This window comes from Eleutherodactylus coqui, chromosome 4 (assembly GCF_035609145.1).
Source record: "Eleutherodactylus coqui strain aEleCoq1 chromosome 4, aEleCoq1.hap1, whole genome shotgun sequence".
NCBI lineage: Eukaryota > Metazoa > Chordata > Amphibia > Anura > Eleutherodactylidae > Eleutherodactylus > Eleutherodactylus coqui.
The window spans coordinates 59,253,663-59,271,579 of NC_089840.1; the positions used below are offsets into that span (position 1 = coordinate 59,253,663).

Consider the following 17,917-nt stretch of genomic DNA (forward strand, 5'->3'; position numbering starts at 1 on the left):
GGAAGTCGTCTAATCCCGCGGTACACCCGCAGCTGAATTTCTACTCTCCGGCGCGGGAGCGCAGGAGTTCAAGGTGAAGAACAAAAAAAAAAGGAGTGCACGGCGCATTCACGCAGCACGCTGCCGGCGTGCCGAGCGCATCCCCCGGGCAAAGAGAAAGAAGATCCGGCCGCGACAGACAGGAACCCCCAGCGTCCAGACAGCTAAGAAAAATCTATTTTCAGGCCTCATGTCCTCGGGAAAGGAGGGTCCGGCTACGGGATTCTGCATGGAGAATCCGCGCGGGCCCGAATTTCCTAGTGGACATGAGGCCTAACGGGCTCCTTTCACGAGTGATTTCTATGCATCTCGTGGCTCACAAAAACGGTGTGTGGAAACTGCCCATGTAAAAATAACTTTATTTTATGGGGTATACAAGTGTTTACTAAAACAGAAGTGCCAGGACCAGTGACAGGCCTGTTTAACCCCTTGAGTGGCAGGTTTCCTACCACCCTGTCGTGCCCACCAGGGCAGGTTTTTTAAAATGGTCTAATCATTGAATTTCAACTAGTTTTGCAATTGCGTCTCAAGAGCCATAACTTTTTCATTTTTCCATTGACACGGCCATATGAGGGCTTGTTTTTTGCGGGACAAGTTGTGATTTTTTAAACAGGGGGGAGGAAAAAAAGAAATGGGGAAAAAAGAAAAAAAGGGGCCATGTCATTAAGGGGTTAAATAATGTATTAACTTCCTTCTCTGGGTCATTATGATGCATGGATACCAGATGTGTGATTGTATTTTTGATTTTTTACAAAGTAAAGGGAGACAAGTGTTTTTTTTTTATTTTTTTAATAATTTTTTTACTTTTTTTTTAAATTTTTTTATTTTTTGTCCCTTTAGGGGACTTCCACAGGGACCCATCAGGACCCCTGATCACATTCCGGGGGTCCGATGGTGACAGCCCTTTACATGCTGCAGTGACAACCCTTTACATGCTGCAGTCACATAGACTGCAGCATGTAAAGGGTTAACACAGCAGAGATCGGAGGTTTTCTCTGATCTCTGCTGTAAGAGCAGGTACCTAGCTGTCCTCTGACAGCTAACAACCAGCTCTCCCTGCCACAGAGACCATCGGCTTGCTTCTGACAAGCCGATGGTCTCTATGGCAACCTGTAAACAAAGCAGGAGGTTGCCGACATGTCGGCAATATCTTCTGCTGTTTTTTCAAAGCCCTTGCACTGCTCTGTGTGGGTCTGTGCAGGCAGAGCACACTGTCACAGCTTGTGGCATTGTGCTCTGCAGCTCCCATAGTGATACATAGCCCGGAAATCTTCCGGGCTATGTTGCTATGAGCAGTGGAGCTCGTCGAGGGAAATTTTCCGGGCGTGCCACTCAAGGGGTTAATGGTTACTTTACAAAAACACTAGTAAATCGGAAAATCCAAACTATAGTAAAAAGTATTAGGCCGCTGTGTGCCAAACACGTGTGCCAAAATCATGCAATTTTCTTGCGATGCGATAGCGCTACGAATCACATGTATGTGAAGCCCATGCTTTCCAACGGGTTCCTTTACATTAGCGATATGTCGTAGGCTGCTACATTGCGAGAAAAAAAAATTGCGGCATGCCACGGTTTGCGCTGTTTTGTAGCCCATGTTTCCCTGTGGAACCTTGCTTTTGTGTTGCATCGCACAAAAACATGGTTTTTGTACGGTGCAATACAACTTTTACAGTAGAAAATCCTGTTTCTCTAAAATTACCCCTAGCTACATTAAAAAAAATAATAAAAATTCTTAAAACATGTGCCCGGGCTCCTCTGCAGCTGCGGCGCACTTTTCTGTCGTCTTCAGCCAGTATTTACTGGTCAGGGGTTCAAAAACCCCGCCTCCTAGAAGCACTGGCTCCGATTGGTTCTGAGTGCCGGAACTCAGCCAATCACTGCAGCGCTCGATGAACTGATCACAGCCATCGTATTGAATGTCACAGAACATGGATGCGATATCGCTGCGATTTTCTCATGGCGATAACTCTGTCGCACGTGTGAAAGAGGTCTTAATCCCAGAAATACAGGTACACCAACTTCTGAGAAGAATTAGATAAAGGCAGCCATGTGCTCCACCTCCTCCTCAGTTATGTGAACCCGTACAAGGCCCAATGCAAAGTATAGCAAACAGAGACCAGTCCAAGGGTCAAGTGGCCCTTCCCTTCCACAAGGAAAGAGTTGGCAAACAAGAGGAGAGCCCACCTGAAATGTGGTGTGGAGGTATGAATAACGAACATTGGAAGATCCTCATGTTAAATAGGTTATCTCATAAGGCAACATCTGTCCATACGCTCTATAACACAGTAGTCCCCTGCTTGTAACTCCCCTCTAACGCGGAGCGGCTACGAGCAGTGCCCTGCACAATAAGTGGACAGGTGCACCGATCATTTCATGCTCCAGATCTCTCAGCAACATGATATAACATTATGTGATGGGAACACTGCTGATTCTGAGGTGGCCGGATTGACTGAAACAACCAAGATTAGTTAAGCTAGACTGTTTCCATAGCGCCCACAGAAGATAATGGGAATAAAACAAACAGTATAGCACAATGAGTTATGCAGTTTCTGCAGCTCCTGGGTTATGGAAACAGAGTAGCTCACTGTGCCACATTGTTTGTGCAACTCCCGTTGAAAACTATGGAAGTTACGGAAATCAGATTGCACAGGGTGCTCGGTAATTTCCATTCCTCGACCACTACATTCATGATGGTCAGGGTCCTAACTCAAGATAGGTGCAGGTAGCAGAGCGGGGACCCTCAGCTATCAGACTTTAATGACTTATCTGGCGGATAGGCCATAAACGTGTGACATGGGAATACCCCTTTCAGTCTGCATAAAAATGGTTGTATTGATCAACATCTTGTTGGGAAAAAAAAAAAAAATCTCCCAAATCACAGTCCTCCTGCATGCTGCAGCAGGTTTCCATCCAGAACTTGCCCGCACTTTGCAAAAAGTTACCTTCTAGAAAATATTGCCTATAATGGCGTTCGTTCGGGTTCTGTCCAGCATTTTTGCCAGACTTTGTCATCCGGTATTTCGTGCCGTAACTGCGTCGGAGGCTCTGAACGGAGGGAGGCTTTTCACCGCTGAGACCCCCACAAATCCTGAAAAGGAGTCTACGTTTTCTTGTCACTGCACCCACTCGCAGTGACGTAAGCTTCAATGGAGTAACGACTTGCACACACAGTCCGCTACATTCATTTCAATGGGGCTGATAGCGGATTGCTTGAAGAATAGATCAGCACTGTTCATACACAACAACCGCTTCATTCAATCTCCTCCTCGCTACAAGTGAGTGCAGTGAGGATGAAGGGGAAAATGAGACCCCCGTTCTCAGGGTCGTCAGGGCCTCAGCTGTGAGACTAGGCAATAGTCAATTTGGGTTCAACCCCTTTAACACAACAAAAGCCATTGACAAGCTATTGAAAGGGCAAATAAATTATGGCACAGAACTTTTTCTTAATGAATTAAGTCTCAAATTACATTTAGCTACTGGATTATTTGGGAGGTAAGCCCCTTTCAGATGAATAGGGCAGATGCAGAAATATTCACAAGAAATGTGCCATGTGAGTATACCCTATATTCCAATTGCATTATTGCCAAGCAACGTCCTTTAATGACCTATAGTTTACACTGAAAGAGACTGTCACCTATGTTTTTCCCCATAACTTAGGAGCTGAAAGTAGGCGACTCGCTGAGTTCAGAGTTGTGCTATACTTACCTCCCCCGTTGTTCCATCGGTGTCAGTGCTGCCACTGCTAAGCAGTCTGCTCGTTCTAATTTTAAAATGGGAGGACTACTTTTCAGCACCACTCGATGCACTGAGCGGCAGCTTCCAGTGCCGACACCGGGGAAATGATGGGGGAGGTAAGTATAACACACCCCCGGACTCAGCAGCTCACCTACTTTTAATCCATAATCTTACCTTGCAGGGCGAAAAGTAGGTGACAGGGACTCTTTAAAGGGGTTGTCCCGCGCCGAAACGGGGTTTTTTTTTTTCAAACCCCCCCCCCCCCCCCCCTTCGGCGCGAGACAACCCCGATGCAGGGACCTAAAGAAAAATCCGCACAGCGCTTACCTGAATCCCCGCACTCCGGTGACTCCTTACTTACCGGCTGAAGATGGCCGCCGGGATCTTCTCTCTCGGTGGACCGCAGGGCTTCTGTGCGGTCCATTGCCGATTCCAGCCTCCTGATTGGCTGGAATCGGCACGTGACGGGGCGGAGCTACACGGAGCCCCATTGAGAAAAGAAGAAGACCGGACTGCGCAAGCGCGGCTAATTTGGCCATTAGACGCCGAAAATTAGTCGGCTCCATGGAAACGAGGACGCTAGCAACGGAGCAGGTAAGTGAAAAACTTCTTATAACTTCTGTATGGCTCATAATTAATGCACAATGTACATTACAAAGTGCATTAATATGGCCATACAGAAGTGTATAGACCCACTTGCTGCCGCGGGACAACCCCTTTAATATACAGAACATAGTGAGTGTGTATATATCGCAATGTATGGGAGGGGTGCTTGTTGCACTTAGTGGAGGCTCACATGGTACAGTTCTTCTTGGTCAGAGTGTGTGACAATATATTACACTGCAGGAAAGAAAAAGGCTGGGTTGGTTCCGTTTTAGTCCAAAAAAATTTCACTCTCCAGTTTCAGGAAACCGAGATAAATACCAAAGATTTCATTTGCTGAGAAACGAAAAAAAAAAAAGTCTGCACAAAGTTGGAACCGAAAGTTTTGCCACTTCTTGTTCAGGAGTTTGTTTTGTTACTGCAGACAGAAGTATGGAAAGGATTTTATACAGCGTTACTATATAAGAAACTGACAACTTCATTCTATAGAACCAAGATCATTCAACATGTAGATATATGCGTAGCAGCTTAGAGTTGAGAAGAAAGGTTTTGCGAATGCAGCCTTTCATTACATCAGCATCACATGAGCGACCACGGAGCAAGAGATTTCAGAACACTAGTTGCTTATGCAAAAGGAAATTTTTTGTGAGACCCCTCAGGGCTCCAGATGGCCACCAAAAGGGGGAAGGGGTGAGCCACGCATTGTCATTATGCCGCAACGTGGAGGCTCTGGGCGCAACTACTGCGCCGCAACATGGAGGCACTGGATGTGTATACTATATGGTCACACTGTGAATATTATACTCGAGGGGCCTCACTCTTGGTTGTGTACGATTACTGGGAGAGGCCCTTTAACCCCCTAATGACAAGCTCCCACCCCACCCTGGAGGACTACAACATGCGATGCTTTGATCGCTCCTGCAGTATGACGTAATGCTACAGCATTACGTCATACTGCGATTTGACAGTCTATTAACCCTTTCCAATCCACTGTGACGTCTAAAGACATTCTGATTGAAGGCTGCACAGTTTCCGATGTCGGAAGACGTCCGGCAGGGTATTCTTACTGTATATTACTGGCCGTTCTGTTGTCAGGGGCCTTTCCAGCATGTCCAACACGCTAGTACTGGCTCTAGCTAGTAGGTGGCACCATTGTATAATGGCAGAAAGAGAAAACCCAAAATTGGATTGCAAAGGGTTAAGCCACCCCACGGGGATGGCTTGATAGGCAGTTTCCTAAGGCAGCCCTGGGGCCTTTCAGAAGGCCCCCAGCTGCCATGACACCTGCACAGCTCCCCCGATCTCCCTGGGGGATTTAAATGCTGTGGTCAGAATTGACAGCAGCATTTAAAGGGTCAATAGCAGCAATCGGCCACGCGGCCGATTGCAGCTATTGCCCGCGGGTGTCAGCTGTAACAGCTGACGCCTGCGCAGTATGAAGAGAGATCGCCGCGCGACCTCTCTTCAAACATACATAGACGCCGGAGCGCGAAGGGGTTAAATAATCTGTGTACATTATACTTAGGAAGGTGGCACTCTGGATACGTATGTCATTAAAAGTACCATACAATTTAGTACTTTAAATTTTAGCATTAATTATAAAAAAATGTAAGGCAACGAAAAATGTAATTTGGCTCCTAAAGTTTTCATTTTGGGAGCTAACAGCTCACGAGTAGTCCCCCCCCCCCCCCCTCCCTGGAGTCCTGTAGCAGAGAAATAAGTGCAAATTAGTGAAAAGGCTCACAAACATGCCTAATGTAGGCCGCTTTCTCATCAGCTTTCGCACCTCCGGTCGGAGGTTCCGACCCCATTGTAGGGTTTCAGCCCTGTTAGGACTTTCCGTTTCTGTTCCGTTTTTGGAAAGAGAAACTAAAGTAAAACAGAAATTAACGGATCCAGGTTTTTTTTCCCCAATTGATGTCCATGTTTTTTAGAAAATGGAAAGCTTTTAGTTTGCTTCTGTTCAGTTTTCTGTTTTTTAGGCTAGAGACATTCGCGGCAGATCTGGACAGGCGAGTAAGGGTCTCCGGATGTCACCGGGTCAAAATTCACTGTGAGATTTCGCAGTCAGGATCCGGCAGTGGGCATGAGGTCTAGTATATAGAAATGATTTTTTTTGTTGTGCTTCTATTTCCTAGAGCGGAAGCAAACAAAATCTAGGATGTGTCAGTCATTGCGAAACATGCAGAAATGATCTTACAACATCACTACAAAGTGTAGCAAAATAAAGGTCAGCAAAAAGTTGTCCTGCGTGACACATTGCTGGTGAGAAAACGGGTATTGCCATCCCCATTATCTGTTCACATTTATCAGCGAAGGATGGAAGATCAGTTGGAGCAAAGCTTGGCAACTATCCCAGACAACATTAGCAGCTGTGTGCCATGCAGTAACCTGCAGCAAAATTGGATTTTAGGTTTGACCCCTAAATCATAAATGTGAGGCAAAAGCCAACTGGCCTACGCAATAAAAGTTTATACATTCTCTTCCAAGGGAAAACCTCTCATTGCTTTACATGTACAACATCACATGCACTGTAATATTCAAGAATACAGATTTGGTGACTATATTACAGAACGTCACGCACACAAGGCATCCTAGAAATACTGATGAGCTGAAACACATTTGCAGGGAGGAATGGCCCGAAATCCTTCCGTACCTTTGTGCAAACTGTATTTATAGCTACAATAGATCCTCGCAGCGGGCTGAGACCCGGGCCCCTGCAGTGATCCGAGGCTTACCTGTCCGGCGTCTTCGCTCTGCGGATGGGCTGGCTGGCGCACAGCCGCAGTGCGAGCCTCGCACTGAAATAGGACATGCCGCGATTTTGTTATCACGCGAGTTTTCCGCAATCAAAATTGCGACTGTCTGCATAGGATTGTATAAACCAATGCAATCCTATGGCAGCGTGCAACAGCGGAAATTGCACGAGAAATCTCACTGTGGAATTTCCACCCGTGTGCTCTCAGCCTTGCCCTCATTACCTTAAGTAAACTCAGTTGTTTGGTCAGGAGGTCAGGAGTGTTTATGCGGGGGATTATCTAGCCAGCAGATTCCATTGTCTTCTCCAGGCACGAGGAAACAATGCAAGGCCAACAAAAACCATCCTGCAGTCGCTCAAAAGACTGAACGATTTGCATTGAAATGGAACGAATGTTGAGCGTCTTGAGAATGCTTTTTACGCTGGCTATAACCTCGCGGCTAACAACAAGTGAATGAATAGTGCACGACTGCCCGTGTTTACACGAAACAATTAACGCTCACTTTCGGCTGTTTGAACAAAATTTGAGCGATAATAATTGCGTGTAAAGGGGCCTTTACTTAGAAAGTCTTTATCTAGAACTGTGACTCAGAAAGCAATCAAACATTTTACTAGTAATCAATGCAGAAATTCAGGTCGCTCCAAAAGGTTCACTTACTTGTACTTGCAACTGTAGTTCTTTTTAGCGTTTTTACGCTTCATGCACTTATAGTCTAGTACTTAGAAACCCTTATAGGAACGACGTGAATGGAGTTTTTAACGCATTAAATATTTCAGCTTCCATTGACTTCTATGGTGGAAAGTCATCATCCATGTAGTATTCAATGAGCATGTCACAATTTTCGTAAAGGGCCACATTCACTGCATTTACAATATGGTGGCACAAGGCAGTACAAAAAATTACTTGAGAATATTAGCACCATATTATGAGGCCCAGTGTGTGTGTGCATGAGGCTTGGAAAAGCCAAAAATGGGCTGGTCTAGCATAATGGAAATAAGCACTTAACATGTATACCATCTTCTGCCACCTTAGGGTAGCTTTACACGGGACAACTATCGTCCAAATCGTTGCTCGATAGAGCGAATTAAGTGACAATTGTTCCATGTGAACACTGCCACCAACCGGGTGAAGAGTGGGAATTCATCTGGTGTAAACAGGTCATCTTTCAATGACTAGCCAACAACTTTACAGGAGGTTTCACACCAAATGCTGTTTGGTTCCTGCCCCCCCCCCCTTTTTTTTTTTTTCTTCTTCAAACATTTTGCCCTCCCCACTCAACGCTCATTGGTTCCCGAAAACAAATACGTGAGAGCGATCTTCAACTGAACAGTCCTTGCTGGTCTTCAAAAGACTACTTGCTTCTACGGGCTTTGTATAGGAGAAGAGCGGAACGGCACACCGGGTAAATATACTTGTGGTGAAACTTTATTTATTCCAACTGATTTAAAATCTCTAGAGAACAGGCTCAAAATTGTATGTCACGTTTCGATTACAGATACCCTTCATCAGGCTAGGACTGCAGTTTAAGATAAAGGCCTGGCCCAGAATCAAAGAATTCCAGAACAACAGAGCAGGAGGTGGTCTTTTACATGGCACCAGTGGTTAGTTCTCATTCTTTGAGCCTGGGCCAGGCCTTTATCTTAATACTTTAAAGCTGTAATCCCTGCCTGATGAAGGGTATGCTTCCTCGAAACGTTACATGCCAATTTGAGTCTGTTCACTACAGATTTTGAGGCAGTTGAAATAAATAAAATTTCATCACAAATATATTTACCCGGTGTGCTGTTCCGATATTCTTCTACATGTTTTTTTCTATGAGAACGTGATCTACCTTGCATACCCCATACTGAAAGTTGTGTGGCCTAAATACAGTCATCTGACTGGTTTTGGTCTTCCAAGATGTACTCACTACAGCACCGACCGTTCGGTCGAACCAGCTAGAGACCACAACAGTGAGTGTTCACTTGAAGACATATCGCACATATTTATGTGCATTGAGTGGACTCAGCAACCAATGAGCGTGTGATAGGGAGAGGTTGAAAATTTCAAATACAGTTGGGGGGAACAAAATGCATGGGAACCATTAGCACGGAGCTGCCCCTTTCGACCCCTGCTTGGCTGAGAGCTTTCCTGCCAAATTTGTGGTTACTTTACCTCTTGCCCTGCTCTGGGTGGTTTTGGGGATCTAGATGGTTACAGCAGCTGAGTGGCTCAAACCCCTGACCAATGGAACCTTGTTGTTTGGGCAGATGTCCACTTCCGCCCGGCAGCATCTGTGTGATATTACCACCACTTAAGTTACAGTGGATTCTAAATCATATTTCAATAAGACATGTAGAGACAGATGTTAAAGGGGTTGTCCCGCGCCGAAACGGGTTTTTTTTTTTTTCAACCCCCCCCCCCCCCCCCCCCCCCGGTCGGCGCGAGACAACCCCGATGCAGGGAGGTAAAGAAAGCTTACCGGAGCGCTTACCTTAATCCCCGCGCTCCGGTGACTTCAATACTTACCGCTGAAGATGGCCGCCGGGATCCTCTGTCTCCGTGGACCGCAGCTCTTCTGTGCGGTCCATTGCCGATTCCAGCATCCTGATTGGCTGGAATCGGCACGTGACGGGGCGGAGCTACACGGAGCCTGCATTCTGCACGAGCGGCTCCATAGAAGACTGCAGAAGACCCGGACTGCGCAAGCGCGGCTAATTTGGCCATCGGAGGGCGAAAATTAGTCGGCACCATGGAGACGAGGACGCCAGCAACGGAGCAGGTAAGTATAAAACTTTTGATAACTTCTGTATGGCTCATAATTAATGCACAATGTACATTACAAAGTGCATTATTATGGCCATACAGAAGTGTATAGACCCACTTGCTGCCGCGGGACAACCCCTTTAAGGCATGCATTTTGTACGGCATTTCCATATTTTTGTCCACCCCTTGTACAGCCCGCCAAAGAAGATCACGCCCCGTAGTCGAATATCTCAGACCATGTAAATGCTCAACAATTCGCTCAGCGACTGTGAAACTGAACCTTCAGTGCATTACCATTTTGAGCAACCATTCAAACGACAGCTGCCCCGTGTATATGAAATCAAAGAGCTCTCTGTAAATGAGTCAACACATTTAGCATTTCTGACTCCATCATTTTATTTACCGACAATCAGAAGTTAAAGGAACAAACCTGCGAAAAGCCGAAAGTTCAATACAAAAGAGATTTACGGTTTATTTGCAACAAATGACTCACAAAGAGCCTGAACTTCTCTATGTGCGGCCCTGCGGACATAATGCTGCTTCCCCATGGTAACTGACAGTCCAAGTTCGGCTATTCCACCTCGCAGACAGTTCACAAAGCAAACATTGTGAAATGCCAGTTCCCCCTCAGGTCCCTAAATCAAAAGGGGGGACGTCTGGATCAGGACGGCAAAACTAGTTCTCATCTTGCAAACTTTCTGCTCTGCAATCATGTTCTTAAAGGGAATCTGCATCTTCTTGCTGCATCAACCACAAGAATATACCGGCCGGTTCCCTAAGAGCTACTATACATTTACTCGGAAGTGCGGCAACACTTCAGGAGAAAAAAAGGCTACGTGGGAAGAAGACGAGTCCCTTAGGCGGCTCCCCTCCAGCTTCCTTCTGCTCCCCTAAACTTGCTTGCAAGGACAAAGTTGTCAAACTGAACTTATGTAGAAGCCGGAGGGGAGCCGCTCAGCGGACGCTTCTTCTTGAGGTTTAATCTAAAACATTGTAGCACTTTGTAATGAGAAAGCCTATTGGTTTATCTGGTGGCCCGTAATTAGGTCATCATGACAGGTTCTCTAACAGATGTGGAGGCAATCAGTATGAAAGCCAATGGGGCAAATGTTATGCATTTATTTCCACACAGCTGAGAATTTATCGTATAACAGTTTAACTCTTGATAAGGAGTGTAGCTTAAAAAAATACTTACACTTCATCTAAGTATCCAATCTAAGTGCCGAACTCCAGTCGGCCCAAAATGCAGCTTTGAGTAGGTGTAAAGAAATTTACTGTATGACAAGCACTTCTGTCAAGAGGCGACTATATTGACTTCTATGGCAGAGTGTTGTGTTGTGCACCCCAGATGCCCGTATTACCTACAGTCAGTGGCCATATCTGCTGCCAGGTGTTTCCTTGCATTGTAAGGGTACATTTGCATGGGTGAGTGCAATATAGGTCCGAGAAACTTGCATGTTTTTTTCTTTTTTTGTCAGTGTATGTATGTATAGAGAGAGGGCGAAGCAAAAGTCTTGACACACCTGTTTAACTAGCGTGATTAGAAAAATATTGACTTCCAGTATGTGAAGGTATTAACTGGGAGAAAGGCTGCCTTTTTTTGGTGGAGGAAACGTTTTTAGTGGCCATTTGGAAATCCACCATACTGAATTCAACTCAGGTTTTTAACTCCTGAACAATTAAGGATAGGGCACAACTAATGCTTCCAGTGTGTTTATGAGAAATTTTTTCCAAGACTGATATATCATATGACCCCCTCCCATTTGAAAAACCGGAGTTTAATTCAATATGACGGATTTCAAAATAGCTGCTGAAAATGTCGCCTCCACAAAAAAAAAAAAATACAACCTTCCTTCCAATTAATTCTTTCACAAACTGGAAGTCGGTTTTCTCATTGTACCAGTTAAAAAGGGGTCCAGACTTACCACACACAGGGTCAGAAAAAAGGCAAATACGTTAAATTAAAGAGATTTTCCAGGGAAATACTATTGATGACCCATGATCAGGATAGGCCCACTACATGGGAGGTCAGCTTCAGCTCCGACCTCTGTGCATTTGTAGCGGAAGTCTCCATGCCGACCTCCCATGTAGTGGCCGATGCTTGTAACTGCAGGCACGGCTCCCATTGATTTCAATGAGTCGTGCCTGCAGTTACCATCTCTGGCCACCACACGGAGGTCGGCGCAGAGGCTTCCACTCCGACTTCTGTGTTGTTGCATGCACCCGCTCAGCTGATCGGTTGGGGGTGCTGAGTGACAGACCCCAGACGATCAACAATTAATGTCCTATCCTGATGATAGGTCATCAATAGCATTTCACTGGAAAACCCCTTTAAGGTATGTTTAAACATGAAACAAGACAGTTAAGGGTGGTTTAACATCTGCGGTGGGGGTTCCACCTTCCTGCTCCATTCAGGAACGGCTCTGTCTCTGGACGGAACCAAACAGCGTTGGCCGAACCCCATTGACTACAATGGGATCCATCCATTCTCCATCCAGCTGCCCAGCTTCTGTAGCGCTTTTTCTTCCGGTATTTTGAATAGGATCTGTGACGGAAACTTCCAGACGAAGGTTCCAACGCTGAGAACAAGTAGACTTAGTCATAGCTCGCTCGTGCGTATGATTTATCGCTCCATGTATAGGGAGCCGATCGACTGATAGTTTGGCAAGAGGGCGACTATACAAGTCACCGGTGGAGAGCACAGCGGTCAGGGTGTACAAGCACTGCTGCCGCACCATCTAATGTGCCGATGGCTCCTATAGGGATATTCTTACAACTTTCCTGTAAAGGGAGGGATTCTCCGCAGCTCAGTTTTATAGCAGTCTGTACGACGCAGTCAGTGGAAATGTTGAGGAGAGGTTGTGCTTATACCCCAGGTAAACTAACCAGAACGAAGAGAGAGAGAACTAGGGGACAGAAATGGCAGAAATACAGAGTTATAGCTACTCCAGCTCTACCTACGTATAAATATGATAAGATTGCAATCATGATTTAGAGCATTTATCACGTTGGCAGCGCAGACGGCGCACATTTAACCCAATCCAATTTCTCTGCCACCCGCACACGCCCCAGCTCTTAATTATTTTGGGTGGGAAAGCACATTAGAATTACTCAACAGAGACCTAAAAATGACTGTCATGACGACCTTATTAGCAATTTTGGGAAAATTAAGAGTTATGAGCGTTTCACATCAGGAAGATCACTTATGTGAAAGCAGCCTAACTAAAGCCGCCCCCTTCTCTCTCACGGCAGAAGCGGTGAGGGGGGCTACCATAGTTACTGAAGTGAGACGAACAGCCAGCCCCCTGCAGTAGCCTCACTGACATCAATCATACCACTAGAGACTCCAGGGGCGCTGGACCCCAACTGGACAAAGTTAGCTTTTCACTCCCAGGATCACCCCTTTAATTGCTCCAATGAAACAACATTAACATCTGCTTGAACATATGCGGCAGGAGTTATTGGGGGTTTTCTGTGGTATGTTATTGTTTTACTTTAATTTTTTTGTACAACTTCTCCCCTAAAATGTTAAAAAAGTCCTCCAGGGAACTTTTTTTGCTCTTTTATACTACATATTCTCGGTTACAGTATGGTCACAGTGGATCTCCCCAGTGAAAATCTAGACTATGTATTTTTAAGATAAAGCACCTCGGAAATCAGCAACCGAAACTGAAGATTTCTGCCGCGGATTGCCTTGTGGATCTGCATGCTGATCAGCCCCATTGTAGCTCAATAAAGCTTCTCAGTGCAACAAGTAAGAGGCTCGGGCAACTTCACTGCAAAGTACGCCCGATGCAGAACATATAGCGGCGGCGCCAGGTATAGCAGCTCACTTGAATGAGACTGAGCTGCAGTCACATGATAAATGAATAAAGAGGCCGCAGCGCTCACTCAAAAAGCTAATCAGAGGGGTCCCAAGTAGAAGACCCCCACCAAGCAAATACTAATGACCGATCCTGATAAGTCACTGTTAAGAAAATTGTAGATCAATGTATCAGTTAATTGTTTTTGCTATTGGATTGTAGACTAGGTAGATATAGCATGCTGCTAGTCTAAGTAGTGAAGGGGTTAAATGAAACCATTTTTATATATCAGTGAGTGGTGCAGGTAAGACAGAAGATAAGATAGTCCCTCAGACCCCCTTCTCTTGCATTCCTTCTCTGAAATCATAACCGTTTCATTGTATGTTATAGTTACACCTTAAAAAGGTGTGAATTCATGTTAAACATTTTAGCTGTAGCCTATCATGTATTGTTATTCATCTTGGAGGTATGTACTTTTCCTGTGAAGTCATTTATGGTATATAAGCCACATGCAACTTTAAATAAATTAGAAATCACTTGATACTGCTACAGGCTGGTGTGATTTGTATTTCTCCTGAGGGCCCACACTTCTACATCAGATCCAATTTGTTTACCAAGGAGAAGACAATCAAATTCTCCTTACAGTAACGAACATTGGAGTCCAGTAAAACCACTTTAAAATCTGGAACATGTTCATTATGCTGAATTATTTTTAAAGGATCCTAATAAAAGTTATTTTTTAGTCTATATCTGCGAAGGGCTTAAATGAAAGTACATTGACTTCCATTGCTCCGTTCACACTTGCATATATTTATTGTGTATATTACGTGCGATCCCGGCCTAAGGTGTAAATAAGTGCGGTGAAAAAAGAAAAAAAAGGTTCAGCGATTAATAGTTAGATTATGGCTGATCGGATCTTTCATGCAGACCTGAAAATCGTTATTCGGTGTAAACAGGCAGTTGTTCATCATTGAAGGACTGCCTGTTTACTCTGAATGGAGGCGGATGGCCCGGAGCGATCCCCGGCCTGTTCCACCTCCATTCACTGAGCGATCGTTGAAAGCAATTAGCGCGCTCCCCCCCCCCCCCCCCCATACAGTGACATCAGAACGAATGGAGCACTCCCAAACATGCGAGGTTGGCGCTCCATTCATTTCAATGGGGCTGTCGAAAATACCCAGGTGCTTGCCTATACCTGCCAGTTGCATTGAAAATAAATGGAGCGTCAGCGGACCCGCGCACCCAGCACTGCATTCAGCCTCCCGACTGCAGAGGGTGCTGTATGCCTGCAATGAGGGGACACTAGAGTCTCAGGATCAGCGGCGAGACCCCACTGATCAGCAAGTTATCCCCGATCCTGTGCAAAGGAAGGGAACCTGTCACCCCCGAAGCACCATAAACTAAGTTGTAACCCTGTAGGGACATGACCGGGAGTCGGGCGATTTGTTTTATACTCATCTGCTCCTGCCATCCAACGTTGTTGCCCACTGAAGTTGGCATGCGGCATGAAAATCTGACTCTTCACAGTCCCAGCCGCATGTTCCCCTAGACAAGTCTATAGGGGAGCGTTCATACGGGACTGTGAAAAAAGTCTGATTTCCGAGCGCTGTATTGTAGGAGCGAGCATAAAATAAAATACATCACCCGCTCGGGTCACGTCTCTTAATAGCGCCATAACTTAGTTTATAGTACTGCCAGGTTCCCTTTAAATCATCCAGCGACTATTTTTAGGTGAGCTGGCGCTCATCACCCTGTTAGCGGCCGCGTCGACATAGAACAGCTATGACTTACACTCGCTCGATCAAGCAATTATTTGGACATTGTCGTTTCGTGTAAAGACGCCCCTACCATGCCCAGTCAAGAGCCGTGACTGCCCACAGGATGCCGCCGCTGCCCATCACACCTGTCCAGGGAAAGGATTGCACCAGCGGGCCAATAATCATAGAAGTCGTCATCATTTCCTAGTGCTACCTATAATATCCGAGGCGGTGGGCACCTAACTAGATATGGTAGATTGTCGGTCATGCTGGCACTTCTAGTCCGCACCCTGTTCGGGGGTGAATCTATAAAGTAGCGTAAACTCTTGCAATGCAGAATACAACATTTTCTATTACGCCAATTTTTTCCGCCATGGTTGCTTGCACAGTTGGCAGTGCCAACTGGTTTATACCACGTTAAGTCACGTGATGCCCATGCACCCCTTGCCCAACCAGGCTGGCACCCACCTACTGAGTCGTCGTCCTCCCGGTCGGAGCTCAGGTAGCCGTTGCTGCTCCTCTCCGGGGAGCTGTGCCGCGGGGAGTCTCCTGCGGGCGCCAGTAGCAGCCCCACCCGCAGCCCCTCCAGCAGGTTCCCCAGCACGAAGCTCTCGGTGTGGCCGCCGTCCTCCTCGTAGTCCGGGTCGGGGGCAGGTGGGGGAGCGATGACCGGCGGAGGAGGGAGGAGGTCTCGCATGGACACCCGCTTGGGAGGCGGCGGCGGAGGCACCTTGCGGCGCTGGCGGGGCACGGGCTTCTGCTGGCGGGACAGGCTGCTCTCCAGGTACGCCACCTTAAACTTCTCCTCGGCCAGAACTTGTTGCAGCCGCTTGAGGTTCTCCCTGCAGCGCTCCAGCTCCTGCCGCATGTCGTCCGCAGAGCCCAGCCGCATCACTGGGGCTTCCTCACCCGGGAACTCCGCCTGCCAGTGCTGCTCGAACTCCTTGGGGTCCCACATGTCCGCACCTGGGAAGGGGGACGGCGCTGCTGCGCTCAGGTGGAGTTCACACTCAGGATCAGCGGCGGCCGCTTATCTCTACAGCACCGCGCTGACCACCGGTGCGCCGCATCCCTACCGCCGACAAACTTTCTTCCAAGGCTTCCGTCTACTGGGCGTGGCTGGGTGCCCATGACGTCATGGGTATCCCCGCCTGCCCCGGGAGAGGGGCGGGGCTACGTTAGTGCTCACTGCAGAGCTGTCAGTGTCAGGTGGCGTCCTGCTGCTGTCGCTCTCATTGCAGGGCATGCCACTATCTTTTCTGCTGCCTGCGACAAATAGCGAAATCACCCCCCCCCCCCAAAAAAAAAATAATAAAACAGCCCTTGACAACAAAGAAATAAAAGTTTTTTTAAAACGTTTAAAAATAACATAAAAAATAAATATATATATATATATATATATATATATATATATATTAGATAATATTAGATCACTTCATTACATAAATACAGCACCAGAACCAAGCTCAGTAGATAGATACACCATTTCCAAAAAATTGACAAAGGCAAAAAAAGTTGCCTCATGGTTATACCCTACATAGATACAGCACCAGAACCAAGCTCAAGGGAAAAACTGTAACATCAAGTCAGAACTTGCTAATTAATTTTGTACTTCCTACTACAACCCGAACAATGGTAAAGTATGATGGGAGTTGTAAGTTTACAAAGAAGAATGCTACTACCCCTCATCACTCTACAGACCATACAGTGACTGCAGGACTGATCAGAGGCAGCCGGTGGCAGAATAAACAAGGACTCTGTGACTCACACATGACGTCATCTCTAATTAGCATTGTCGTTTTCTTCTCCATCCCGTCCAGACCGACATGACAACCTCTCCCGGTCACAATTTGTCTCTTCAGAGGTTGCCATACAGATGTCTTTGGTTTTTTACTTTTTCATATCCGTAATCGCTATATTAGGATAAACTTTTAATAGCGCCAAACATGGTTTCCCCTAAATACTGTATAAGGGTGCGTTCACACGAATGTATATCGGCTCGGTTTTCACGCTGAGCCGATATACGTCGTCCTCATGCGCTTGGGGGGGGGGGGGGGGAGGATGGAAGAGCCAGGAGCAGGAACTGAGCTCCCACCCCCTCTCTGCCTCCTCTCCGCCCCTCTGCACTATTTGCAATGGGGAGAGGCGGAACAGGGTGGGGCTAATTCTTAGAACTTAGCCCCACCCCCATTCCGCCTCCTTTCATTGCAAATAGTGCAGAGGGGCGGAGAGGGGGCGGGAGCTCAGTTCCTGCTCCTGGCTCTTCCATACTCCCCCCCCCCCCCCCCCCCCCCCGCAGATGAGGACGACGTATATCGGCTCGGCGTGAAAACCGAGCCGATATACGTTCGTGTGAACGCACCCTAACAGTGCAACTCACAGCGTCCCCTGAGTAACGAATAACAAGCCGCACCGTCCCCATGTAATGAACAATGATCCGCACTGTGTGCCTGTAGTAAACAAGGAGCCATACGGA

At 46.7% G+C, this 17,917-nt stretch overlaps 1 protein-coding gene across 1 annotated transcript in view; it reads right to left on the reverse strand.

Annotated features, from left to right (window-relative positions):
• The window catches only part of ABR (ABR activator of RhoGEF and GTPase), a 361,360-nt gene extending 344,815 nt beyond the window's left edge, over window positions 1-16,545 (reverse strand). Inside the window, exon 1 of the mRNA XM_066599543.1 lies at window positions 15,910-16,545. Coding sequence (XP_066455640.1) covers window positions 15,910-16,399 — 490 coding nt within the window. The 5' untranslated portion in view covers window positions 16,400-16,545. The remainder of the gene's footprint in view (window positions 1-15,909) is intronic.
• Window positions 16,546-17,917: the final 1,372 nt, after the last annotated feature.